The 25,158-nt window shown below is 35.1% G+C and overlaps 3 protein-coding genes across 7 annotated transcripts; all 3 read left to right on the plus strand.

Moving 5' to 3' along the window:
• The first annotated feature begins 186 nt into the window (after window positions 1-186).
• On the plus strand, window positions 187-5,799 carry LOC108984143 (glutathionyl-hydroquinone reductase YqjG-like). 2 transcript variants are annotated; one of them, XM_018955993.2, is made up of 7 exons: window positions 235-390; window positions 493-615; window positions 3,550-3,774; window positions 3,861-4,037; window positions 4,137-4,361; window positions 4,465-4,593; window positions 5,394-5,799. In XM_018955993.2, the coding sequence occupies exons 2-7, from the start codon at window positions 505-507 to the stop codon at window positions 5,625-5,627; spliced, it is 1,101 nt and encodes a 366-aa protein (XP_018811538.1). In that variant the 5' UTR covers window positions 235-390; window positions 493-504; the 3' UTR covers window positions 5,628-5,799. The 2 variants fall into 2 exon arrangements, with proteins under 2 accessions (XP_018811540.1, XP_018811538.1); XM_018955995.2 differs by lacking the exon at window positions 493-615 and having other exon boundaries at window positions 187-390.
• A 1,926-nt stretch (window positions 5,800-7,725) lies between these two features.
• On the plus strand, window positions 7,726-11,983 carry LOC108984148 (glutathionyl-hydroquinone reductase YqjG-like). 2 transcript variants are annotated; one of them, XM_018956005.2, is made up of 6 exons: window positions 7,726-7,885; window positions 9,252-9,476; window positions 9,559-9,735; window positions 9,846-10,070; window positions 10,476-10,604; window positions 11,570-11,983. In XM_018956005.2, the coding sequence occupies exons 2-6, from the start codon at window positions 9,264-9,266 to the stop codon at window positions 11,801-11,803; spliced, it is 978 nt and encodes a 325-aa protein (XP_018811550.1). In that variant the 5' UTR covers window positions 7,726-7,885; window positions 9,252-9,263; the 3' UTR covers window positions 11,804-11,983. The 2 variants fall into 2 exon arrangements, with proteins under 2 accessions (XP_018811550.1, XP_018811551.1); XM_018956006.2 differs by having other exon boundaries at window positions 7,769-7,885; window positions 9,280-9,476.
• A 4,251-nt stretch (window positions 11,984-16,234) lies between these two features.
• LOC108984146 (protein NARROW LEAF 1-like) lies at window positions 16,235-24,027 on the plus strand. 3 transcript variants are annotated; one of them, XM_035688456.1, is made up of 7 exons: window positions 16,236-16,625; window positions 17,305-17,809; window positions 18,938-19,081; window positions 20,770-21,010; window positions 21,825-22,325; window positions 23,220-23,609; window positions 23,713-24,027. In XM_035688456.1, the coding sequence occupies exons 2-7, from the start codon at window positions 17,318-17,320 to the stop codon at window positions 23,718-23,720; spliced, it is 1,776 nt and encodes a 591-aa protein (XP_035544349.1). In that variant the 5' UTR covers window positions 16,236-16,625; window positions 17,305-17,317; the 3' UTR covers window positions 23,721-24,027. The 3 variants fall into 3 exon arrangements, with proteins under 3 accessions (XP_018811545.1, XP_035544349.1, XP_018811543.1); XM_018956000.2 differs by having other exon boundaries at window positions 16,235-16,625; window positions 21,867-22,325; window positions 23,220-24,027; XM_018955998.2 differs by having other exon boundaries at window positions 16,237-16,625; window positions 23,220-24,027.
• Window positions 24,028-25,158: the final 1,131 nt, after the last annotated feature.

The following is a 25,158-nucleotide window of genomic DNA, read 5'->3' on the forward strand; positions in this document are numbered from 1 at the left end:
TAATATCGATTTAGAGAATACCTGCTGCAAATCCATTTCTTAAAATGTAAATTTAATATATATCGATTTGATCTAAAATTTTATCTAAAATTGGATTAAATGGGACTATTACACCCCTAATCGGATAGGGAGAGAGAGAGGAGGAGGAAAGACAAAAGGGGAGGGTCCCGCCTGAAGATAAGGCTTTGTAATTTCGTGGGAAGAGGAGAGTGGCAGGTGGGAAAGGCGAAGAAGGGTAGGTGAAAGGGAAAGGGATAGGGATGGGGATGAGGCTTGTGTTGACGACAATAAATACGTCCAGTACTGGCTGGAGCCGTGATCTGCATCTTTATCAATCCACTCTCTGCTTTTGACACAAGGCAGCAGCTCATCTAGCGTTTCCATTCCGAGGTAAATAACTCTCTCTTTCTCTCTCATGTTGGCTTAATTTGATGAGTTATAATTTAGGGATTTTATTGAACTGCTTAAAACACTACCTGCTCCTACCGACAGGGAGTGGCTTCCATGAAGTTCTTTAAACTGGGTTCCGTAGTACCAGAACTCATACAGTTTTCTGTGAGCCATGGTAGTAAGGGGGGTCTCAGAAAAATTCTTAGCTTCGAGTTATTTCATGGGGTACTACTTTATTATATGTTCTGTCTTTTTGGCTTACCGCGGAAGTTTTATTCGTATCGTATTAGTGTAATCTGTATATATTATATATTGATTAGAAATCGAAATCTAGCTAAGTGGGAGTTGATAAAGGGTAAATTTTGGTCTTATCTGTTAGTTTCGATGGGAAGTAATTTGTGGGGAGAACTTTGAAATGAAAATGATTTAAGAACCCATATAGGTATCTCAATGCTTTTTCACCCTGAACAAAACATTTAGGTCATTGGGTACTCTACAAAAATTTAAAGCTTGACTTTTGTCGCCAGGATATCTGGCAATTATATCAAGTTACAAGTATAGTATTTCATGTGGAAAGCAATCATGGATGTCTTTTTTTTTTATAAATGCAATTTAATTATGGCTTGGAGAGAGAGATTTAACTATGAAGTGAACTGGTTATACAGACAGAGATGTCAAACGGATCTATCTACTAGGAAAAAATATGTGCATCAGCCGGAAGTCTCAGCACACTCAACGCATTGAGCGAAAAAAAAAAAAAAAAAAATTCTGTGAGGTGTGCTGCGGCTTCCGGTTGATGCGCAGCAAACCTCATCTACTAGAGTTACTCTTTGGGTCGGTCCGGCTGATGTTGGGTGTTTAACAGCCTCCAACCATAACATGCCACGTATGAAGTTTTACATTAGAAATAAGAGTAATTCTATGCTTCAGCCTATACTCTCCACACACCATGCATTCAATTTTTTTTTTTTTTAACTCAATATACTAAGTGTGTTGAGTGTGTGATAAATAGTAGGCTGATGCAAATATTTTTCCTAGAAACAATAGATCTGATATTTTATCTGATTAAACTGCGACTTTAAATACTCTCTCATGGTGCCCCAGCTTCCTCTCTCCGTTGGGAGTATCAAAGCAGATTCTATAGAAGGATGATGCTACAGCGGGGAGCTCCCGCTGGAGCTATACTACGTATTTTTATGTATTTTTTTAAGTAATTTTTTATATAGATTTTTTTAATGATTTTAAAAAATAAAATAAATTTAAAACATCATTAAAAATATTTTTTAATTAAAAAGTACAAAAAAAAAGTCATTAAAAAATATTTTTTAATAATATTGAATTTTTTTATTTTTTAAAATATTTAAAATTATTAAAAAAATTTATATAAAAAATAACTTAAAAAAAAAACATATAAAAAACAGATGTTAGAGCTCTAGCGGAGCCCCCAACTGGAGCACTAGCATTATACTTCTATAGAATTCCCGCTTCCTGAAGTATCTCTGAAAATCACATTCCTTTCGAGAAATATAAAGAGAAGGAACGGTAATATATAGGAAGGAGATAACGACCTTGTAGACTGGCCTGCCTTCTCTTTTTCTTTCTTCTTTTTGTTTTGTTTTTTTTCCTTCGTGAATTCATCGTGACTCGTTGCGGTATAGGAAACAACTCTCTCTGTGGCTCGGTCACTGCTTTCGTCACCAATATTGCACACTGGTTTTGTTTTGATCCATTTTGGCTTATGGGCATTTATTTGTTGTGCAATTATTAGGCAAGCGTAATCGTTAATTTCTCTGTTTTACTCTGTGCTTTGTTGAATGCAACGAGAAACCCAGACCACCGCCACCACACAAAACCCAAACCACCGCCGTAGTAGTAAAATAATACCCCTCAAATGGAACTAACAGATTTGCAAAGCAACACTACCACCACTCGCCACCATCAGCAACACCAAGACCATCATCATCATCATCATCCACAACAAAACCAGTCCTCTAATTCCTATCTCGTGGCCCCTTTTGATGGCAGATTGGAAGCACCCTTCAGGGGCTCCATCTCCATCCAAACTAGCCTCTCCACCCACGGTGGTTCAGATTCGACTCCCAACCCTCCACTGCCCCTCCTCACCTCGTTGACGCCTCGCTCGCCATCGCTACCAGATCCGACTCCCAACCCTCCACCCGATCCGCACCCCTCCTTGACTCCATTGCCCATCCTTTCGACTGGTGATTCTTGCATCATTTATACTTTTAAGGTCTAAAGAGCACTTTAGAGCAATTCTAATCAACCCTCTCTGGTTTTACAAAATTAAAACAAAAAAAATCAGCAGAAAGGTTAACTTCACCGGCTTCATGAAGAAATCTACCGCCCCTTCCTCCAAGTTGAAATCATCAATCACAATTTGAAACAATAAAATCATCAATCACAAGTGGTGGGCTTCGGTGGAAGAGGGAGAGGGGAAAGGGATTTTTTGCATGGGAGGGAAGGACTTTTACAAGATTATCTGTTGTAGACACCTATGGGATGGGAAATAGAAGAGCTACGTGGCACAAATTTATTGGTTGGCTGTTGTTTGAGGAAAAACAGATGGACCGGTTGGAAGTTTTTCTCTCCTAAGAATTATTTTCTTGTATATTGAATGTCTTTCCCCTAAAATTATGACTTTTATGTCATATCATTATGCTACTCCAACAGTAAGAGGACAAAGGTCTACGATCTGAATGTAAGGGAATGCTTAGGGAATGAGATGAGATAAAAAATTTGAAAATAGTAGTGAAATGATTTGAATTAACATGTTTTATTGGATTTTGGAAAAGAAGAGAAAAAAAGTTGAATAAAAACATTAAAAAGTTAAAATATTGTTAGAATATAATTTTTTGATATTATTTTTGTTTTGAAATTTGAAAAAATAAATTATTTTTTATGTTTTTTTGGGAAGTTTGGGAAAGTTGTAATAATTAGGTAATGATTAGATAAAAAAGTTGAAGATTTTAAATTGAAAATTGTTTGTGTTTAAGTGATGTTTAGGAAGGAAATTATGAAATTTTTTTAGATGAGATAAGATGTGTTTCTCAAACAACCCCTAAATGTTTTTTAACAGATTTTAGTTTGTAAAATGTTAAAGTAAAGTAATTATAATTTCTTCAATTGCATATTCTACAGCACTTCGTTCCAATGGCCCGATCCGGATTAGATGAGACATCAGCATCTGGTGCTTTTGTGAAAACAGCTTCAACATTCCGTAATTTTATTTCACGAGATCCAAACTCCCAATTTCCTGCAGAATTCGGAAGGTATCATCTGTATGTATCATATGCTTGCCCATGGGCTTCGAGGTGCCTTTCATACTTGATGATCAAAGGCCTCGACAAGGCCATTAGTTTCACGGTAAGTGAATTTTATGATAAGTTTCTCAGGGTGGGATCAAAATTTTATGACCAAACTAATGTTGTCTATTTGGTTATCATCCTCAGCCAGTTAAACCTAAGTGGGATAGAACAAGGGAAACTGATGAGCATATGGGGTGGGTTTTTCCTTCTTCGGAGACAGAGGAACCAGGAGCTAAACCTGACCCTTTGAATGGAGCAAAAAGTATTAGGGATCTTTATGATATTGCCAGTCCAAACTACACTGGAAAGTGCACTGTCCCTGTATGTCATTCACATTAACCCTTTTTCCCTACTACATTTTCTCCCTTTTCTGGCTGATAGATGTTGACATTCCTAAACAATTTATTTGGTCTTGCTCAGGTACTATGGGATAAGAAACTCAAAACAATTGTTAGTAATGAGAGTGGGGAGATAATCCGCATGCTAAATACTGAGTTCAATGCTATGGCAGAGAATGCAGCTTTGGACCTTTATCCTCCTCACTTGCAAGCTAAAATTGATGAGACTAATGAATGGGTATATCATGCGATAAATAATGGTGTCTATAGAGCTGGGTTTGCGAGGAAGCAAGAGCCTTATGAAGAGGTATGCACTATATGGATTGTTACTTTCTCGAAGAAGTGGCTTGGTGTTTACTCCAATAACTATGCTTATTTATAAGTATCTTAATTGATCCTTCTTTCGGCAGGCTCTGAAAGAGGTGTTTGAAGGCTTGGAAAAATGTGAGGAGATACTTGGAAAGCAACGCTACATATGTGGCAACACACTGACTGAAGCAGATATTCGATTGTTTGTCAGTCTCATAAGATTTGATGAGGTAATCTAAGCCACTCAAGCAAAAAGTGAAGCCTTTTAAAACCGTGGTTGTCTAATGACTCCGAAATTGTTGCTGTCTTCCTTCCTTTGCTACTGAACAGCTAAAAGGTGCATTGATTAAAATTTAGACAAATCTTTCTTCTGGTCCCTTAGAACATGGGATAGAATTTATTTTAGTCCTAATTTTAATTTGAACTTTGAGCTACATAAAAACTTCGTATACCCAATTGAGGATGCTGTTACAGGGGACAAAAAGGTTATAGGTTGTGTTTGTCACGACATCAGTTTATGTTAGGAATGAAAGTAGTTCTTAAAATATTAGGACAAACTTGTTACTGATCCTCTATTTCTGGAACCAAAAGTAAATGGTGGTCCACCTCGTAAAATAGTTGTTTTGATTACCAAATTTCCCATGTGTTATTCCACACAGCCCCTTTTATTTCTCATCGCAGTCGTTTGCCCAAAATGGCTCAGCAACTCTCACATGTAGAATACGTTCAAGCAATTCAATTTGAGCTTTTATGGAATGATTATGTTCTTGCTTTTTTGTTTGGCATTACATGATGTTCGAAAGTCTGATTTTTGAATCTTAAGACTGGAAAAGGCCAACCATTGATAACATTTCTTGGTTATTATGCTGGTCTACCAAAACCTATGGCCATATGTACATAATCTGTTTAGCCTGGATCCTATAATTCAGGTTTTTGCTTTGCTTGTTTTCTTGCTCTTGTGTGTAAGTCTAAAATTTATCTGTTGCAGATTCTCCAAGCATCTTAGAAATTTGAGTTTGTGTGATGACAGGTTTATGCTCTCCACTTCAAGTGTAACAAGAAACTGATAAGGGAGTACACAAATCTGTTCAATTACACCAAGGACATTTTTCAACTCCCTGGCATCAGTAGTACGGTCAACATTCAACACATCAAACAGCATTACTATGGAAGCCATCCTACTATCAATCCATTTGGCATCCTTCCTGTTGGCCCAGATACTGACTACTCTACCCCTCATGGCAGAGAGAAGTTTTCTGCATGACTCTGTTGTTGCAGACTATAAGATGAAGTTTGTATCTCGAAATCAGTAGGGTTTGAATAAACACCTCAAGGCTTTATCTATCCTGAGGGAAAATGGATTCTTGTGAAAAGGTGTTCAAATAATTTTGGATGAATGTGATCATGTTGTGTGACCTTCTCTACTGTTCTTCATACGTATCTACATGTTAAAGATGGGGATAACCACCTTGTTGGGAACTTTGAAAAAAAAAAAGATGGAAAAAAACCGTTATAATAGTTAAGTTAGTACGGTGCCATTATTTTGAGCCACAATGCCACGTATATGTGGGTTTGCTGATAGCAAGCTTGGATACGTCCGTAATCATATATCTGACTGTCATTCCATGCTTACTAAAGCGCAATGAAACTTGAGTCCGTCTACGTACCGTCCATACGGGCCTGGACATTATTATCCTTGAAATTTCTTTGAATTACAATAATGCCACTGATGTATAAAATGTAAATTTTTTCTACGAAAGCGACTGAAAAATTTGCCTCATCGTCTCTTCAATCCTTATCCGACAGCTCTTTCTGGCGAGTTCTCGAATCTCTTACGACATTAATGCGTAAAACTTTGTCCCTACAAAACAATATAGAGTTAAATGCTGACTTACGATCACTAGATTTTTCATTACAGACCTTGAATCTTGGTAGGATTTTCAGCTCTGTTCAATCATGGTGATTAATATGGCCTGTCTTTAATGCCTACCCAGTTGCTATCAAATCGTAATCAGTAGCTATTTCTTTTTAAGTATTTTTTTAACATTTTTAATTATTAAAAAAAATTAAAAATATATATAATTTTATCCATAGTCAATTTTTTAATCATTAAATACAATAAATAATAAATAATAAGAGAATAATAACCTATCATTTTCTAACGGAATTTCTTTCCAGTAATAACTCTCTTTACCGTTTACGTACTCTTTTCAGGAGAATTCTTTCTTTCATACTCTCTCTTGGGTCTAAAACATGCGCTTGAAATTGCGGCCACAAGTGAGCACATAGATTTCTGGCTCAAAAGCAAAGCAAAGCAAAGTAAAATCTTCAGGAATGGAACAGTTTCTACATGATTGCAGCACTCTGATGTTTGCTTTCCACTATGAAAGGCTGTTAGCATAAAGCAAAAAAGAATTAGTGTTGGGAGTCCACCATCACCATGTCATGGTCCCACTGGTTTTCTGTTGTTTAATCATCGTGATTTTTGAGTGGAAATAGTGGCCGCGTCTCCATTTCAATTCCTTTTTCCTACCCTTTTCATTTCCATTTGAAAGATTCACAAAGATGGTAACAGGAGCTTTGGTTTCACGGAACATTTTTCAAACTCACCATATATGTTATGATCAAATAATTAACTTGCTAGTTAATTAATGGATAATAACACATTAACATGTCATTATTTAATGAGTAATGCTAGAGAGAAGTCATTATAGCAGTGCACATTTTACATTCACTACGTGGCTGCTTCTAGTTAATTGTTCCTAACACTCACTTGGGAAGATGTGTAGTCTAGATGATGCCACATCATATATACAAAATAGATACTCCTAATAGTGACTTCTATTTATATTTATTCTTACTCAATACCATGAATTTCTTCGCATCAAGCGAACAGTATTGTCTTCCGTGATGCAGCAATCAAGTCTCCTTGGTTTGCATATATAGCTCCTTAAAAAATGGCAGCTTCAGGCAACCCTGCCACCTCTAAATTATTGGAGCAAGTTTTTAGTACATTTCTAATTTTTACAATCTAAGTTACAATAAAATTAATTTTATAATCTAACATATCACATTAAGTTACATTAATTTATAAATTTATTTTTATAAAATTTTTTTATGAATAAAATATTTCTCATTAATTTATGTTGGATTTTTTTTATTAACTCAGCACTATTTTTAGAAAAATCACAAATTATAGATTTAGGGTGCTGCTGTTCAACCTCCTCAATTAGTCCCTCAAAGTTACCGCTATTTCAATTTAATTTTTTGTGTTTTTTTAAGTGTTAAAAAAATACATAAATGCAGTAGTGGTAATTATTTTTTACTTTTTTGAAAAATCAGTAACTTTGCTAACTAAAATTATTCTTTATTTTATCTGCCCAAATGGTTATTATTATTATTATTTTCTGCCGCGCCCTCGCAGCTTGCTGTTAAGAAAGAGTGGCTGTGATCTCTGTCTTCAACAAACACCTCTCAGCATTTGCAACACAGAAGCAGCTCATTCTGCGATTCCCTTCCAAGGTATATGGCATGCAATCCCCTTTTATTTCTCGATGCCATTCATCTCTCTCTCCCTCTCGTGTTGGCATAAATTGACGAATTATAAAGTTTCTGGGATTTTATCGAACTGCTTTAAGCACGAGCTGCTCTTAATTAAAGGGATTGACCTTCATGAAACCAGAACCGTGATTACAGATTTTTATGGACGATGGATCATATGGATCTCTGAATAATTATTGACTTTGACTTTTTTTCGTGGGGTACTACTTTACGATCTGTTTTCTCGTTTCGAAATGCTGTAGCTATGAACAGAGTCAATTGATAAAGGATAAATTTTGGTCTGATCTGTTTGTTTCAAAGGAAAATTATTCGGGGAGAATCTTGATATGAATATGATTTTAGGCCCCGTAAATATTAACTGTTTTTCACCATGAATAATGGGTAAGAGTAGTTGTAAATTTTGTTTTTATCACATGACCTGGAATTTTGCTTTTTGTATGCAATATTTTCCAGCAGAACAAAGTGAGGTTGTTGCATTTATGGCCACTTTAGAAAATTGTCTTCCCTTACTAATAGAGCAGGTTACTGGGAATCGGGTGGGATTACTGTTTATTTATTTATTTTATTTTATTTTTATTTCGGGAACCTCTCCAAGGCAGGCCCTTTGGACCCACTCCTGCAGAGTAAACTCCGGTCCCGTGCACCGCACCATCGGTGATTTCCTTACATAGAACTAGTTAGATCGCTGGCTTTTCACCAGAGGGTGTGGCCCCAAAGGATTGTTTACACCCATGATGTGTTGAACCTTGGACATTGAAGGGAGTGATACTCCAAGACCAAGGCCTTCACCACTTGGGCCAACTCCATGGGGTTGGGATTACTGTTTATATTATATTTTACTTGTGTTTTTGTCCTGGATGCTATATAAATTTATTGTTTATTGGATTTCATGCTCACTGACTCAGAGGATTGTAATACCTTTGTTGGTGAAGCATGTAACGTTTGTTAGGTGGTATGGTGACATGGTACTCCCATCCTATGATAAAATGTCATGCCATTAGAATCGCTTGCATACTTCGGAAGTACCTACTAATTTTCCTTTGGACAATAATGTCAAACCAATTGACCAGAATCCTTTATAAAGTAGCATACATTTGTGTGTGATTGCAATTCTTTCTAGTGAATTATCTTCTCCCTAAGATGTTACTTTTCTGCCACAACATTATTAATGTTACGTTAGAAATTAGCATACATTTTTTTTTTCCTGATTTGTTATGCAACTCCAACAACAAGGTGACAAGTCTTTGGATCTGAATTATATGTTTATATGGTTTTGAATTTGTAAAACATTGGAAGTATTGATAATTTTCAATTGCATATTCTTCAGTACTTTGTAAAAATGGCTCATTCTGCAGTAGATGAGACGGCAGATTCTGGTGCTTTCACCAGAACCGCTTCAACATTCCGTAATTTTATCTCACGTAGTCCAGAATCCCAATTTCCAGCAGAAGTTGGAAGGTATCATCTGTACATATCATATGCTTGCCCATGGGCTTCCAGGTGCATTGCATATTTGAAGATCAAAGGACTTGACAAAGCCATTAGTTTCACGGTCAGTGTATTTACTTTTAGTTTCTAGTAGTGGAATCAGAATTTTATGATCAATCCAATCTTGTCTATTTGCTTATGCCCAGTCAGTCAAATCCAAGTGGGAAAGAACAAAGGAAACTGATGAGCATATGGGATGGGTTTTCCCTGCTTCGGAGACGGAAGAACCAGGAGCTGAGCCTGACCCTTTGAATGGAGCTAAAAGTATTAGAGAACTTTATGACCTTGCTAGTTCAAACTACTCTGGAAAGTACACGGTTCCTGTATGTTTGTTATCTGCATGAAGGGACCCCCTTCTCTGATATTATTTTTTTAGGGGGCTCATAGATGTTTGAACTCTATAACTATTTGATTGATTTTTGTTAAATGATAGGTACTATGGGACAAAAAACTCAAAACAGTTGTCAACAATGAGAGCTCGGAGATAATCCGCATGTTTAATTCTGAATTCAATGATATAGCAGATAATGCAGCTTTGGACCTTTATCCTCCTCACTTGCAAGCCCAAATTGATGAGACTAACGAATGGATTTACCATGGAATAAATAATGGTGTCTATAAATGTGGGTTTGCAAGGAAGCAAGGTCCTTATGAAGAGGTATGCATATTTTCTATGCCTTAGTCATTTAAATTAGATGTGTGAAATCACCAATTACCTCAAAAGCTTAAGTTGATAGGAATTGGTAGATTTAATATTTTATATTAGTCTTAACACTCCCCCTCGCGTGTGGGCCAGACTCTCTCTCAATAAGTGGACCTAACATGTGGCATATTTAATTATACGGGTGAAGTGTAGAGTCAGGGTTCGAACTTAGGACCCCTGCTCTGATATCATGTGAAATCACCACTTGTCCTTAAAGCTTAAGCTAATAGGAATGAGTAGATTTAATATTTTATATTTGTCTTAACAAGACGGGATTTGTTGTTGTATTTAAATTCTGAAAGGATCCTGACAATAACTATGGCATTTCTTAAGTATCTTAATCGATCTTTCTTTCTGCAGGCTGTAAACCAGTTGTATGAAGCTTTGGAGAAATGTGAAGAGGTACTTGGCAAGCAACGGTACATATGCGGGAATACACTGACTGAAGCAGATATTCGATTGTTTGTCACCCTCATAAGATTTGATGAGGTAACAGCTGAGGCCTGTTGGAATATTAAGCCAATCTCAAACTGTTGCAGTCCTTCACTCACCTTTGAACTCATAATGCCTAACTCAAACTTTTCACCACCCCAATTTTTTCGTTATCCTCTTTCTTTGCTACTGACAGCTAAAGGGCTGCATGGATAAGGATTTAGACTAATTTTTACCTTTTGTCACTGAAACATCAGGCAGATGTTTAATTGAAGTCCCATGTTAAAAAATTTGTATTTTCATTCCTGAATTTGAATTTTGAGCTACCTAACTGTTCTGTCTATCAAATTGACAGTTCCATTACGGTAATTGATGACATAGCTCATCTCAAGTGCAAATCGTGTCATTAATTTATGTGACAGTACGGTATTGGACAGAGGGATTGTATTGATCAAAATTAAAGTTTTTAGGAATGAAATTGGTACTTATTAAATTATGAGGACCAATACAGAACTTATTCTATATTTTCCGGAGCCAAAAGTATAGTTTAGCCAAAAGTTTAGGCCACCTTATAAAATTACTGCTTCTGATTATTTCATTGCAATGGCTTGTGACATTTGTCCAAAATTGCTTGGCAACTCTCGCGTTTTTCATGTATTTGGGCAATTCAATTTGGACGTTTTGGAGAAAGACTTGATATGATGGAAACGTTTGAACAAAAGCTGTTTGTCCTTTTTGGTGAATTACATGATGAGATATGGGGAAAATCTGGTACTCTGGTCATTTTTAGATTAGGAGAGTCGAAGAGTTTAGTCTAAAAGAGCAACCAGTCATAACATTCATTTTGTTAGTATGTTGTGTGTGTCTATCTATACCTATGGCCATAGGCACAGCATCTGTTTAGCCTAGATCTGATAATCCAGGTTTTAACTTTACTTGCCTTTCTCGCTTTTGTATGAAACTCTGGCATTTATCTGTAGACTCTTCAAGCATCTTATAAAGTTGAATTTGTGTAATGACAGGTTTATAATGTCCACTTCAAGTGTAACAAGAAGCTGCTACGTGAGTACCCAAATCTATTCAATTACACCAAGGACATTTTTCAATTCCCTGGCATCAGTAGTACAGTAAACATGCAACACATCAAGCGGCATTACTATGGAAGCCATCCCACTATTAATCCCTTTGGCATCATTCCTGCTGGCCCAGATATTGACTACTCTACTCCTCATGACAGAGAGAAGTTTTCTTCGTAGATTGTGTGCGATTGCAGACAATATGGGGCAATGTTTATATCTTTGAAGTCATAAGATTTTAACTTGAGATGAACATCTCAAGGCTTTCTATCCCGATGGAAAATGGATTCTTGGGAAAATGCGTGCACAAATAATTTTAAATGAATGTGATGATTTTGTGACTTACTATTCTTAAACTAATCTGAATGGTAAAGATAGAGATAACCACCATATTTTTAAAAAAAAAAAAAAAACAGCAATAATAGTTGTTAAGTTTATTTCTTTGATAGTTGTTAAGTTTATAAGGTCAGGTTTGGGGGATGGAATGAGACACAAAATTCTCATATCATCTCATCTCATTATTACACTTTTTTCAAATCTCCATATAAAATATAATAAATAATTTAACTTTTTCAAATTTCAATTCAACTTTTTCAAATCTCAATACAATAATAATATTAAAACATAATATTTTAAACATTAAATAAAACATAAAATTCTCATCTCACTCTCTAAATCTGTCATGGAATTGTTGTAGGTAATAAAGCTTAGAGTTGTAGAGTATTTAATTGTAGAGTTTTTTTAAAAGTTCTACTATTAAAAACTGTTTATTTAATTGAAGTTCTTTTAAAATTGAGTGATAGCGGTCACGCCCAGGTAAATTTCATCTTTTTTATTTTTTTTATTTTTTATTTTCATATTTTTTTAACATTTTTAAAAAATAAAAAATATATATCAATACATTAATAGTCACTTTTCTAATCAGTAAAAAAAAAATTATAAAAAAATTAAATACATAAACGGTCAAAATAAGAAGAAATATTATCATTATTTTTTAAAATTATTACGATGATTTTCAGCGTTTCGGAAAATGTTTTTCAACAAAAGCTAGCTTTTTAAAAATGTGGGTTTTCATTTATTTTTAGGTGGTTAAAGTAATTTTATAAACTTTATTATTTTTTTTTCGTAAGAGAGTTTTTAAGCTTACTTTTTAACTCAAAACCAAACGGCGATTTGAGCCACAGATAGTGTGGTTTTGTTGATAGCAAGCTGAGACATGTCCAACTAAAAACTACAAACCTCAGATTCAGAAAATTGGAGTCATTCGAACATCATTAATCAATCACCTACAAAAATCAGAAATATGTTAACTGATCTGCTTGACTGTTATTCCTCCTACAAAAATCACCTTGGCCTTCGACCACAGACAATTTCCACACTCATACATATATATAATAGTCCCAAAAAAAAAAAAATCCGACACATTTATTAAAAAAAAAAATTCAATAAATATAGGAAAAGCACAACCAAAACTCTTCTAATGGTAATGCGTGATTGAAGGGTTGCGATTCGTGGCCATTGGTTGTTTATGTGAGTGAGAGAGAGAGAGAGGTGGGCCTGTTGGCACCAGGCCCGCTTGATTTCGGTCCCATTGGTGGAGCAGAACATCCGTACCGCCTCTGACTTGTCCAAACAGACAGCGAGACCAGTCATTGCGCCAGAGCCATTTGTTTCAACCTCATCAAGTCATCAAGCCATTCAGATTTTTTTTTTTTTTTTTTTTTGCTTTTTAGTGGTTTTAAATTGTTAATTTAGTTAATCATTTTTTATACTTTATTAAAGAATCTCAAAACGTCATAATTTGCAATTATATATATATATTTTTTAATTTCTTGTTTTTGGCTTGTTGTTTGTTGCTTTTGTCTTCTTTTTTTTTTTCAATTTTTTTAATATTTTTTAATATATTTAAATATTTTAAAAACATAAAAAATATCTCAATACATTTAAAATCACTTACTTAATCACTAAATAAAAAAAAAAATTTGTCAAGTGGTCAAATTAAGCAAAACAATTGAGAGGCAAAGTAGTTTTTTTCAAAAAATATATAGTTGGATGTTTTTGTAAGTAAACTAGTAATATTAATAGGAGTGGAAGGGCTTTAATCTTTTCTCCCCTTTTCGGCCTCTTGGGCCATGTCATGGGCCCCGACAATAGCCTGGCTCATGAACATTAAACCTCGGCATACTGATTCATAGAGAGAATAATCACCCTAAAAATTTCAAAAGAGAGATTATCAATGTGTTATTCTTAGTGAGTGAAATTGAATATCTCACAACTTGAATTTTAAATGAAGGATTAGGCGATTATTATATCAAATAGAAGATATTAGAAGCTCTATTTATATCACACATGTATAATCATGAGGTGATCTTCTTTTTACACTAAGGAAATAACCATATTATATTAATTCAGATATTGGAAGCGTTTTTACAAACTCTCAAGACTTATCTCTCTCTGGTTATAGGTGATCACGTGGAAGGAGTTACGAATCCCCAACAAGGAGCTTAAACTTAAAGGAGGGTGAGAACTGAGAAAACATTATAACTGGTATTTACAAACTCAACTTTTTTCCTTGTTTTATATTCCGGACAGATCGAATTTTATATTCCTTGTTGGGTGGATCTCTTGGAAAATATGACCTCAAGAAATCGTTTTGATAATAATAAAAAAAAAAAAAGAATAAAACAGAAAGAAGAAATATAAAAGATTTAGAGAGTAAAACATTTGGTATTTATGAAAATGGGGTTCCTAAAGTAGAAAAAAAGGTGGATTTATATTTATTAATCTAAAATTGGACACAGGATGCTAATGCTCTAAACTAGATTGTGTCGTTGAAAATAGGTATATGATTAGACAAAATTGCTTTTCTTTTGCATTTTATGACAAACGTGATGAAGTGATAATAATATTTTTTTTGTGTAAAAAAAAAAGTTATAATCTTTATTAATAAAAATAAATTTATAAATTGACGTAATTTATGTAATACGTTATATTTATTTTATAATCTGACGTATTGCATGAATTTATATGAGCTTGTTAATTTATTTTTATGAATTTTTTTTTTTTTGTTGAAACATTTTTCTAAAATAAGATAATAATAATAATTTGTATATATTACATCGGAATGCAAATGCATAGGGAGTCGTGGGCATGAACAATTGTAAATTAACAAGGTTTTTCATTTCATAATGTTGGTAGGTCAAGACAATGATAATTGAAAATGAAAAAGAGTTTGTATTATTATTATGAAGGAGCATCTTGACCAATTCCACAACATCCACATCACGCCACAAACCCCGACGGCTGTTGGAAATATGATGCCGTGACGCTCGTTAAAGGCAGCATCCAAATATCTATGGGGTCTACCTATTTATGAAGAGGGAAAGAAAAAACGAATGACACCAAATTAGGAACGATCAAGAGAAAGTGACTAAAGTAAAAGATGTTTTTTTTAATAAATTTTTGTATAAAGCTGCATAAGTGATTTGGGGTTAAAGAGATGGGATTTTTCAATCCTAAATTGAAGTGTTAGGATGTCTTAAAGGCACTTTCAATTTATTGAAGGCAAGGGGTATTTGTAGTGTAATATGGGTATGGTTGCACTATGCTTTGATTTGGAATTTGGTGGTTGTTTGGGTGATTGAGTATACACGTCCGACAATAGGCAGGTGAGTGCTCTTGCAAAAATCACCGTTCTTTCTTAAAGGGCCACATTGTGGTGGAGCCCATCTCAATAATTGCTTTGTTGAATTTGTTCCTCATGGTGACTTTTCTTTGGGCTCCAGGCCTCTCTCTCTCTCCCTCTCTCTCAGCCTCAGTTGAGCTGCAAATCATAATTTTGATATAGAAACAAGCATATATATGATAAACATTCTGCACCCATAAAAAGAAAAGCTCATGAACCATGATCTTGTACAACTTTTCCTTATTGATTTAAAAATAGAATTAAGTGATCAACATCTTTTTTTTTTTAAGTCCATCACTAAACAGATCTTCAAAGATACAGTTTCTTAGTACAAACATTGTATTTCATAATTGAGAGATCATATGAAAATGGTGATAATAATTTTATAAGATTCTTCTAGAAAGATAAGATACTTTTTTCTTTGAGAAAGTTTTTATATTTGGGGACTCTATAACTATAGTATTGAGATAAAACCCATTAAAGGAGATAAGTAAAAGTGGTAATGATATTTAAGGGATATGAGGGCACTTCTCCAACTCTTTTTTCTTTATGCCCCACTTCTAAATTCCTCCCACCATTATCTTTTTGAAATTGCTTTTAATTATAACCTCAAAAACATCAAATGGAAAAAGCATGCATAAGCAAAGATCACATAAATATTATCTTTTGAAATAATTGTGGATGAATTTAATCATGTAAGAACAAAAGAGTACAATCCTTTCCCTTATCCTACCCATCAATAGGGTGAGAATTGAATTATTTGAGGTGAAGGGTGTGCTACTTTTGGGGAGCAAACGTGAATGGGCCCTATATCCCCACCAGACTTAATATCAATGGGATTTGAGAAATTTTATTTTCCTCCCCCTCCATTAAAATCCTCCCACCGATTCATATGAAATGCAAAAAAGGCAAAAGGAAAAAAAGAAAAGAAGAGAAAAGATAAAAAAGGAAGAAAGTGAGAAAAGTGTGAATAAAAATATATCCTTCCAATAATAGTCCTTGTATTTTTGTTCTCCAACTTTCTTTTTTTTTTCTATGCTACAAAAATAGTAGATACTTCGATGTATTTTTTTTTTTTTTTTCTCTCACTAAAATATAGCTCTCCTTCCCAGTTTATTACTCTGCAACATACCATACTAATCTTTATGCAGTGTGTCAAATTACTTTCGTTGAAGAAGTGATTGTCTACTGCCATCCTGATCTGGTAGATGATGGATGTGGTGCGAAATCTGTACTAGGGCATGAAAGACTGAAAGTCGTCAAGAGCCTTTCCACTGAGTCCTCTCCATCGTAGCTCCACCATTTTTTTTTTGACAGGTGAGTTCTGCCCGTATAAGCGTTCAAGTTCCTATTTTTTCATATAATCTATCTGGGTTGTTTTGGGTATCTAGAAATACTTTTCCTTTCTCTTTCTTCGGTGTTGTGGCTACCTCACTCGTCGTTTTTGCTTCAGTTTTATAGTTTTGCATGATAACGTGATAGTTCTCGGTCTTTATCGGTGTCATTAAATATACATTCTCCTTGTGAGTCCACTTCTCATGCATCTTTTGACAAATCTTCTTTCCTCCTTGAGCTCCGAAGACAGTAGAGGTGCTATTTTTTTTCCCGGATTTGTGCTCAAGTATTGTCGGCCCCCTGCTTCCTTTAAATGTGAGGAAAATTGGCGTATGTATCGACTTCACTGCTTGTCTTAAGACTTGGAGTATCATAAAGCTTCCATGTTGGACTCTCATACTCCTGATTAGGACTAGTAAATCTTAGAAATTCTTCATATTTTCCCAAGCTTAATAGGTTTCATGGCCAAGATGGATTTTTTAGGAGTTTTATTGTTGTTATCTGTTTGTTTTATTGTTGTTACTTCGGTGTGCAGTACTTATTTGTTGGTATAACTGAAGGGCTCAAAAGTGTCGTCTTATAGTTGATTCCTTAGCCTTGTAATTCATGGAGTTTCATGACTATAAATTTGGATTTTCAAGAGACTTGGAACATTATGTAGGAGAGCCGAAAAGATGGACAGGTCCAGACTGGATTTAAGATTTCATCATTCGGGGTCAACACAATCAGATGAATCTGCTCTAGATTTGGAAAGGAACTACTCCTATCCTAATCTGCCTTCCTCATGTCCATCACCCCTTCAACCGTTTGCATCAGGTGCTCAGCACTCTGAAAGTAGTGCTGCCTACTTCTCATGGCCTACTTCAAGTCGATTAAGTGATGCGGCAGAAGATAGGGCAAACTACTTTGGAAACCTTCAAAAGGGGGTGCTGCCTGAAACTCTGGGGCAGTTGCCAACGGGGCAGCGAGCTACCACCTTGCTCGAGCTGATGACCATTAGGGCATTTCATAGCAAGATCTTGCGCCGGGTTAGTCTTGGCACTGCAATTGGGTTTCGAATCCAAAAGGGTGTGCTTACAGATATTCCAGCTATTCTTGTCTTCGTGGCCCGCAAAGTTCACAGGCAATGGCTCAATCACGTCCAGTGTCTACCTGCTGCCCTTGAGGTGGGGAAATTTGAGACTCATGACTTTGTTTTGTGTTTTCGTGGGTATTTGGATCATCTCTTTATATGCTTGTTGATATTTAATATTTTGCTTGGGTGGCTACGTTGAGAAAAATCCTTACACAGGATAATTTAATGAAGCAACATATCGTAGTGATAAATTGGTGTTGCGTTTGCAAAAAGAACGAAGAAAAAATAGATCACTTGTTATTGCAATCTGAAATAGATATTGCCTTATGGCAAGCTGATTTTAGCCCTTTTGCATTGGAATGGGTATGACTTGACGGGTGGTGAATCTTTTCTAAGTGTTGTAAGGGTTGGTTTGGCAGCCAATATAGTGACGAATTATGGAAAATGATAGTGATTTGACTAATGTGGTGCATTTGGAGGGAGATGAATGATTGAAGTTTTGTGGATTGTGAGAAGACCATGGAGGAGCTTAGGGAATTTTTTCTTTTAAGATCATGTTATCATTGGATGACATCATACTTCTTTTCCCAATTTATTTTCAGGATTTTTTAGACCTATTTACTCTTTCTAACTAGGTGTATCTACTGTCTGCTCCCTGTGTACTTGGTTAACCCCTTTTTGGCTCATTAATAAAATTATCTTATAAAAAAGAGGTTGTACTTTGATTTGATAGAAAACAAGGAAAATACTTCCTCTTTGAAAGTCTTTCACAATGATGCCCCAGCTCATCAACCACTGAACTATAGAGTGAAAGGTGATCTACTAACTCACACCCGCATATGCTCTTCCAAGGAAACACAGTAGTGCCGTGTCCTTTCAAATATCTGCTTATAATCTTCCCTCATATTTGTTGAGAATTATTAATAACCTTTTTAGCACTAGTTTTATTTTTTATCACATCAATTTACTATTCTGGTCCAAATATCAAAACTTTTAGATTTCTGAAATTCCCTAGACATGCTTACTTATAAAAAAAAAAAGAAATTCCCTAGACATGCTTGAAAGCCAGCAAATATCTAGAGGGTCGAAAAAGAAATATGGACCTTTCAAAAATTTCTAGATTTGTACAAATGAAACTGGAGATTTCAAGCTGTCTGTGTTATGGACTGAGCTCATATTTTTATTTGTAATTTGAAGGGCCTTTTAATATTCGTGGCAGGGGCCAGGAGGTGTATGGTGTGATGTCGATGTTGTGGAATTCTCGTATTTTGGTGCACCTGCTCCAACTCCTAAAGAACAATTATATACTGAGCTTGTAGATGGCTTGAGGGGTAGTGATCCATGCATTGGTTCTGGCTCCCAGGTATTAGCTTATCTGGAAGAAAACTGCTGTCTTATGTCCCTGTTTAATTACAAGGAAGACACTTGAATGCAAATTTATCATGAGTCTCTGTACTGTTCAAGGTTGGTTAATCCAAAGTCATCATGATTCTGGATCAGCGCTTTTAGATAGTGCTTCAGTAGTTTTTATCCGTTTGTATTAAAAGCAAGAATCAAGATCGAACTAATTGATAAACTTCAATAAGCCATGAGCATATATCTAAAAAAACTGATAATAAATTATACTCTCTCTCTCTCTCTCTCTCTCTCTCTCTCCCCTTTGGTGAAGTTGAGATGGAGGGGAGCAATACAGGTTTGATTTAAAGAAGCATTATCCTTGGAATATTTTGATTTTTATGTTGCTGGATATGTATTTGTTAAAATTGATCTAAAATTACCAATATATATTTTAAACATAACAATATGTATTCATTATCAACTATCAATATTTGTGGAAAAAATTGTAACCATATAGCTGTTTGAGAGGTTTTTAAATCTAGTTTTCAATTAAAAAAATCCTGGTATTGATAAAAAAAAAAAAAAAAAAAAAAAAAAAAAAAAAAAAAAAAAAGTGGTGGATCTGTTGGTAGGGTGGAAGGGTTTGAAGGAAGGCGGCAAGATTTTGGAAGATGATTCCTCCTTGTCTTATGTGGTGCATTTGGCTTGAAAGAAATGGGAGATGCTTCGAAGATAAATAACGCTCATTGGGAGAGCTTAGGGAGTTGTTCTTGAGTACTTTGAGTTCTTGGGTTAAAGCTTTTGTAATGGAGGATAATTTTCTGCATTTGTTTTAGTTTTCTGGTGTTAGTTTATTTTCGTTTTTGGAAGTTGTAGGTGTTTCCTTTGTATATGTCCTGTGTACTTGGGCTTATGCCTATTTCTTTGAATAATATTATTACTTATAAAAAAAAAAAAAAAAATCCTGGAATGGCTTGTGCAAAAATTGTAGTATGCATGTGTTTATTCAATCGTATTTGTAATGCGGTGATTTGGGTGGTCAGGAGCTTAACATACATCCTTTTTATGGTACAGCATCCCACAAAAGAAAGTGGAGGCTATTGTACCCAGTTTTGGAGAATTCTTGACTACACCGTGGCAAAGCATGTATCAATCATTGTTGCTTGGAATTAGGAGTTTATGAGAATTTTTCCCTAATTATTCATTTTGTCGATGTAATGGTTGGTTTTAACAGCTGCTGCATTTTATGGTAAGCAGCAAGTAAGCAAGTGAAAAACAGAAGTGTGACTGATTTTGGCCTAGATCTTTTGTTTTTTCCTTTTTCCTGGTCCTGATTTCTGTATATGTTTAATCAAGTGAAATTCATTTTTTCCTAGTACTTATCAAAAAATATTTTTTCCATGTCCTTGATTGGTTAAGGTGGGGTTTGGATAGTGAGATGAGATGAGATTGTTTTAGATGAAAGTCGAATAAAATATTATTAGAATATTTTTTTTAATATTATTATTGTTTTGGGATTTGAAAAGTTGAATTGTTTATTGTATTTTATGTGAAAATTGTAATGATAAGATGAGATGAGATGGGTTGAGATGGTTTTGGTATCCAAAACTTCAATAGCCATGGGTTGAAATTCAATTTTGCTTGTGAGATCTGTAACACTCTGCAGACTCGTGTGCTTTCCTTGAAATTACCTATTGCTTCTTGCCTGTATAGGTTGCAAGCCAAGAGACTTATGGAACTTTGGGTGCTATTGTAAAAAGCCGAACTGGAAATAGACAGGTTGGCTTCCTTACAAATCGGCATGTGGCAGTAGATTTGGACTACCCAAACCAAAAGATGTTTCATCCGTTGCCACCCAGCCTTGGACCTGGGGTGTATCTTGGTGCTGTAGAGAGAGCAACATCATTCATAACAGATATTCTTTGGTATGACATCTTTGCTGGAACGAACCCAGGTAATGCAGTTCCAGATTGCAGTTGTCATTATAAATGATATTGCAGAACCTGCTTCTATTATTCAGAAAGGTGCTAACTTGCTGTCTAAAAAGATTGCTTGGGATCATTGATTGGAAAATGCTTCTTGAGCAAGACTGGAAAACTAAAAGATAAAAGAAAAATGAAAATCAGATCATGAGACTGTGATTAGGTCATGGTTTAAGACTGATAGTTTAGTTGATTCCTGTAGGGATCCCCCTGGTCCCTATACTGAAGCAACCATAGCTCAGCAGCACAAGCTTTTCTATATCTTCCTAACCCAGAAACATTCACGTGCACAATACATCAGCCCAGACCAAACTAAGCCTATTTACATTGGTATGAACCTAGGTGAGGCCTTGTATCCTTTTGATCTGTTGACTTTTGCTGGTTTCTCAGAGATATGGTAGATCTTTAATGATAATGCATACAAGGGCTGATATGGGGGTAGAGTGTTGAGGCAGAATGTACTTTTGGCTTATTCAAGGAGGCAAAATGGGTTAAATGTATTGAATATTTTTTGTTATCTATGCAGACTAGGCTCCTTTGAGCTTTGCCTGCAGAAATGTGTAATCCTCTCTTGTGAATCTTTTGGCTTTGTGCTGATTTAACCTTTCAAGCTTATTTTAAAATTTGAAAGTATCCTGGATTAGTGGTAATCTTCCCTAGTTGGAACTATCACTTTTCTATTTGAATATCTTACTAGAGCAAGATTGTGTGTAATTTCAAATGTGCTAAGTTTCTCATTGCGTTCTGACCCCCGCACATGCCCATATCGACTTGATGATCATGCAGAAACATTTGTACGAGCTGATGGGGCCTTCATACCTTTTGCAGAAGATTTTAACATGAATAATGTGTCTACATCTGTAAAAGGGGTGGGTGAGATAGGTGACGTAAACACCATAGATTTGCAGTCTCCTATTAACAGTCTCATTGGACGGCAAGTGGTCAAAGTTGGAAGAAGTTCTGGGTTGACTGTAGGGACCATAATGGCCTATGCCCTAGAGTACAATGACGAAAAAGGGATTTGTTTCTTTACTGATTTTCTTGTTGTTGGAGAGAATCAGCAGACATTTGACCTTGAAGGTGATAGTGGAAGCCTTATTCTCTTAACTGGCCAGAACAGGGAGAAGCCACGACCTGTTGGGATCATTTGGGGTGGGACAGCTAATCGGGGTCGGTTGAAACTAAAAGTTGGACAATCCCCAGAAAACTGGACTAGCGGAGTTGATCTTGGGCGCCTTCTTGACCTCCTTGAACTTGATCTCATCATAACCAATGAAGGGCTTCAAGGTTTGTGCTTCTGAACCATGCTTATTTCTTTTCCTTGTGTACTTGACTTCCTGGTTACTTCCGTGGTCCATTTTCTATGGTATGAAGGGCATGGTTATTGTATCACACAAAACAATAAAATTACAGTTTGACCCTCAAACTTGGCCCTAAGTGTAGCAGTTTTATCTAACTGTGAAGGTCAATTAAATGTATAGAAATTAATGGCTTTGTTTCCAAACGTTACTTGTCCTTCTTAGTTCTTGGGATGAAAGTTTGGGTCAAACTATGTGTGATATTAGGCAATTTTCCACTCAAGTAGCATGCGATACTGTTCCACTCGGTCGACTTTGTTTTCACAAGTTTTTTGGGAAAGACAAAATAGTTGTCTGTCACTCGCAAGCTCCTGTTCTTTTCAGGTGATGTGTTATATTACATCTATAGAATTTTTTGGTTAACATGGCTAAAATTGAAAACTAGTTTCAAATATTGAGGTCCCCGTGTAGTTTCCCTGTACACTTCCTAATGGAATGATATGCAACTTTTCTCACTCACTTCTACATAAACTTTTTGAAGAGCATGTCTCTTACCGTACATAGGACCAAGCAATTGGGCTCAAAACGTAAAAAGGACTAAGCAATTGGTTTAATCATCTTTTTTTCTGAAACCTTCATTATAAAATCATAGGAAACGTTCTCAGATACTGCTAAAAATTCTCAATTTAGGTTTAATGACAAGGATGTCGAGATAAGACATTGTAGCCTGATTGGTTGGTTTTTGATAAGCTGAGAGAACTGCATTTTGAAACTTGTGGGGGTTGACTCGTCTCAGGAGAAGGGGTGGAAGTCGCCCAGTCAAAATGTTTTCTGCATGTTTATCACTAACACGTGACTCATCTATTGTTTTATTGTGATATAGCTGCGATGCAAGAGCAGAGGAATGCTTCAGCAGCAGGGATTGGTTCCACAGTTGGGGAGTCATCTCCTGCTGACCGGTTTCCATCAAAATATAAAATTGAAGAGAACTTCGAGCCACTTGGTTTCAATGTCCAGCATGTTCCAGTTCAACTCGAGCCGTATAAGGAAAAGAATCCACCATACATGCATGAGTTTCATATAGAAAATGGAATCAAAACATCTCCAAGCATAGAACACCAATTCATTCCAAGTTTTGGTGCCAGATCTCCAGTTCGTCAAAGCAACAACCGAGAGAATCATCTAGAATCTAAAAATCTCTCAGCATTGAGGAATGGCTCTGATGAAGAGGTTTTTGTTTCTTTGCAGTTAGGTGAGCCCGAATCAAAGAGAGGTAAGCATTCCAATTGGTCCTTTGGCATCCAAGAACCATAATGAAGAGGGAACAAGAAACTTGTTCACACAAATTGCTTATCTATTCCCGCTTTTAATCGCAGGGATATGAATCCTGAATTGCTAGTATCTCTAGTGTCAAAACTGCAAAGAAAATGAGGTTCATCTATTTTGGGACCGATTACCTTTCTTTTTAGCTTGTTTTGGTCAAGGTTACCACTATAGGCCGTTACATATATATATATATATATATATATATTTATATATATATATGAGTCATATGATATTTCAATTTCACTTTTTATCTTCGATGATCTGTACCATTCCAAGTCATATATAGTTCCATGAGCACTCCTGAAGTGGGAGTGTGAAAACAGTTATTGTAAGTCAAGCATATTGTAAAATGTTAATTTTGGCAAGCATGCAGCCTGGTTTTTTTAGTACCACATAGACGTGTCCTTATTTCTCTTTTTTTTTTGGCTTATTGTAAAACAGTCTATATATATATATATATATATATATATATATATATATATATATAAGACGTACTTACAAGGTTAGAATTTCACGATAAGGTTAAAAGGGCATATCTCCTTTCTTCCACTTCTGCATTTTCTTGTCTATCTCTGTCTCATCTCTCCATCACAAAAGCAATGCTATTTTGTTTTGGTTTTTTCTCTTTTCGGCTGTGTTAACGTATTTACATTTTGTATTATTATTGAAGATCAATTGCATCAAGTAAAGACAACCACAGTACCTATGATGGCCAGTAGACGCACATATTACATATTGGACTTGAGTTTAGTTGATCTTAGTTTTTCTCTTGTTTTTTTTTTTTTTTTTGTTTGGAGAAATTATATTTACAGTCTAGAGTATGGGATTGTGTGTACAATTTTATTGATGAATGAGGGTAAAAAAAAAAAATCAATATTTTAAATAGGATATTATTGTAATTTTTTTTTTTTTTAAATATAACTGTATGAACTTGCATGAACGATTCCCAATATATGTAGACTATGTCTTTTAGTTAACTAATGATGAATGTTATTTTAAGTGAGAAAGGTGTCGAGAATTATTACATTATTTAGAAAGGGTTTAAAGGCTAACTTAATTAGATGGCAAAGTATCTTTAATTGGTTTATTGAAAACAGAGAATTAAGTCTCACCCTAATTAGTGCTTGCTAGGTGGTTTACATGTCACAAAAAGATATGTAATAGGATTAAAGAAGGTTATAATTTCTTATTATTTATTCTATAGGTTATTGCTAGTTTGGAGAAGAAAAAGGATATATACAATAATAGCTAGACAAGAGTTACAAAAAAATTTGTGTTATCCATGATCCAACTTATGAATTTAAAAGAAAATTTGTTAATTAAAGGTAATTATATTTAAAATAATAATCAAAAAATTAAAATTTTCGTCCTCATAATCTACTTAAAACTTCTAATATAATTGGCGATTTCATACAATATCAGAGCAATGGACTTGGATTCGAATCCTGATTCAGTTCAAATGGATAGAAGATAAATCTAATAAACTTATTTGTAAG

The sequence above is a fragment of the Juglans regia genome, chromosome 3 (genome assembly GCF_001411555.2).
Source record: "Juglans regia cultivar Chandler chromosome 3, Walnut 2.0, whole genome shotgun sequence".
In the NCBI taxonomy this organism is placed as follows: Eukaryota; Viridiplantae; Streptophyta; class Magnoliopsida; order Fagales; family Juglandaceae; genus Juglans; species Juglans regia.

What these genes read in the sequence shown, in the direction of transcription:
- LOC108984148 (XM_018956005.2), top strand. Translation starts at nt 9,264, where the DNA reads ATGGCTCATTCTGCAGTAGATGAGACGGCAGATTCTGGTGCTTTCACC. An exon ending in ACAAAGCCATTAGTTTCACG is followed by an intron (nt 9,477 to 9,558) that starts GTCAGTGTATTT and finishes GCTTATGCCCAG; the next exon opens with TCAGTCAAATCCAAGTGGGA. An exon ending in AGCAAGGTCCTTATGAAGAG is followed by an intron (nt 10,071 to 10,475) that starts GTATGCATATTT and finishes TTCTTTCTGCAG; the next exon opens with GCTGTAAACCAGTTGTATGA.
- LOC108984143 (XM_018955993.2), top strand. Translation starts at nt 505, where the DNA reads ATGAAGTTCTTTAAACTGGGTTCCGTAGTACCAGAACTCATACAGTTT. An exon ending in ACAAGGCCATTAGTTTCACG is followed by an intron (nt 3,775 to 3,860) that starts GTAAGTGAATTT and finishes TATCATCCTCAG; the next exon opens with CCAGTTAAACCTAAGTGGGA. An exon ending in AGCAAGAGCCTTATGAAGAG is followed by an intron (nt 4,362 to 4,464) that starts GTATGCACTATA and finishes TTCTTTCGGCAG; the next exon opens with GCTCTGAAAGAGGTGTTTGA.
- LOC108984146 (XM_018955998.2), top strand. Translation starts at nt 17,318, where the DNA reads ATGGACAGGTCCAGACTGGATTTAAGATTTCATCATTCGGGGTCAACA. An exon ending in GCATTGGTTCTGGCTCCCAG is followed by an intron (nt 19,082 to 20,769) that starts GTATTAGCTTAT and finishes TTGCCTGTATAG; the next exon opens with GTTGCAAGCCAAGAGACTTA. An exon ending in CTTTGCTGGAACGAACCCAG is followed by an intron (nt 21,011 to 21,824) that starts GTAATGCAGTTC and finishes ATGATCATGCAG; the next exon opens with AAACATTTGTACGAGCTGAT.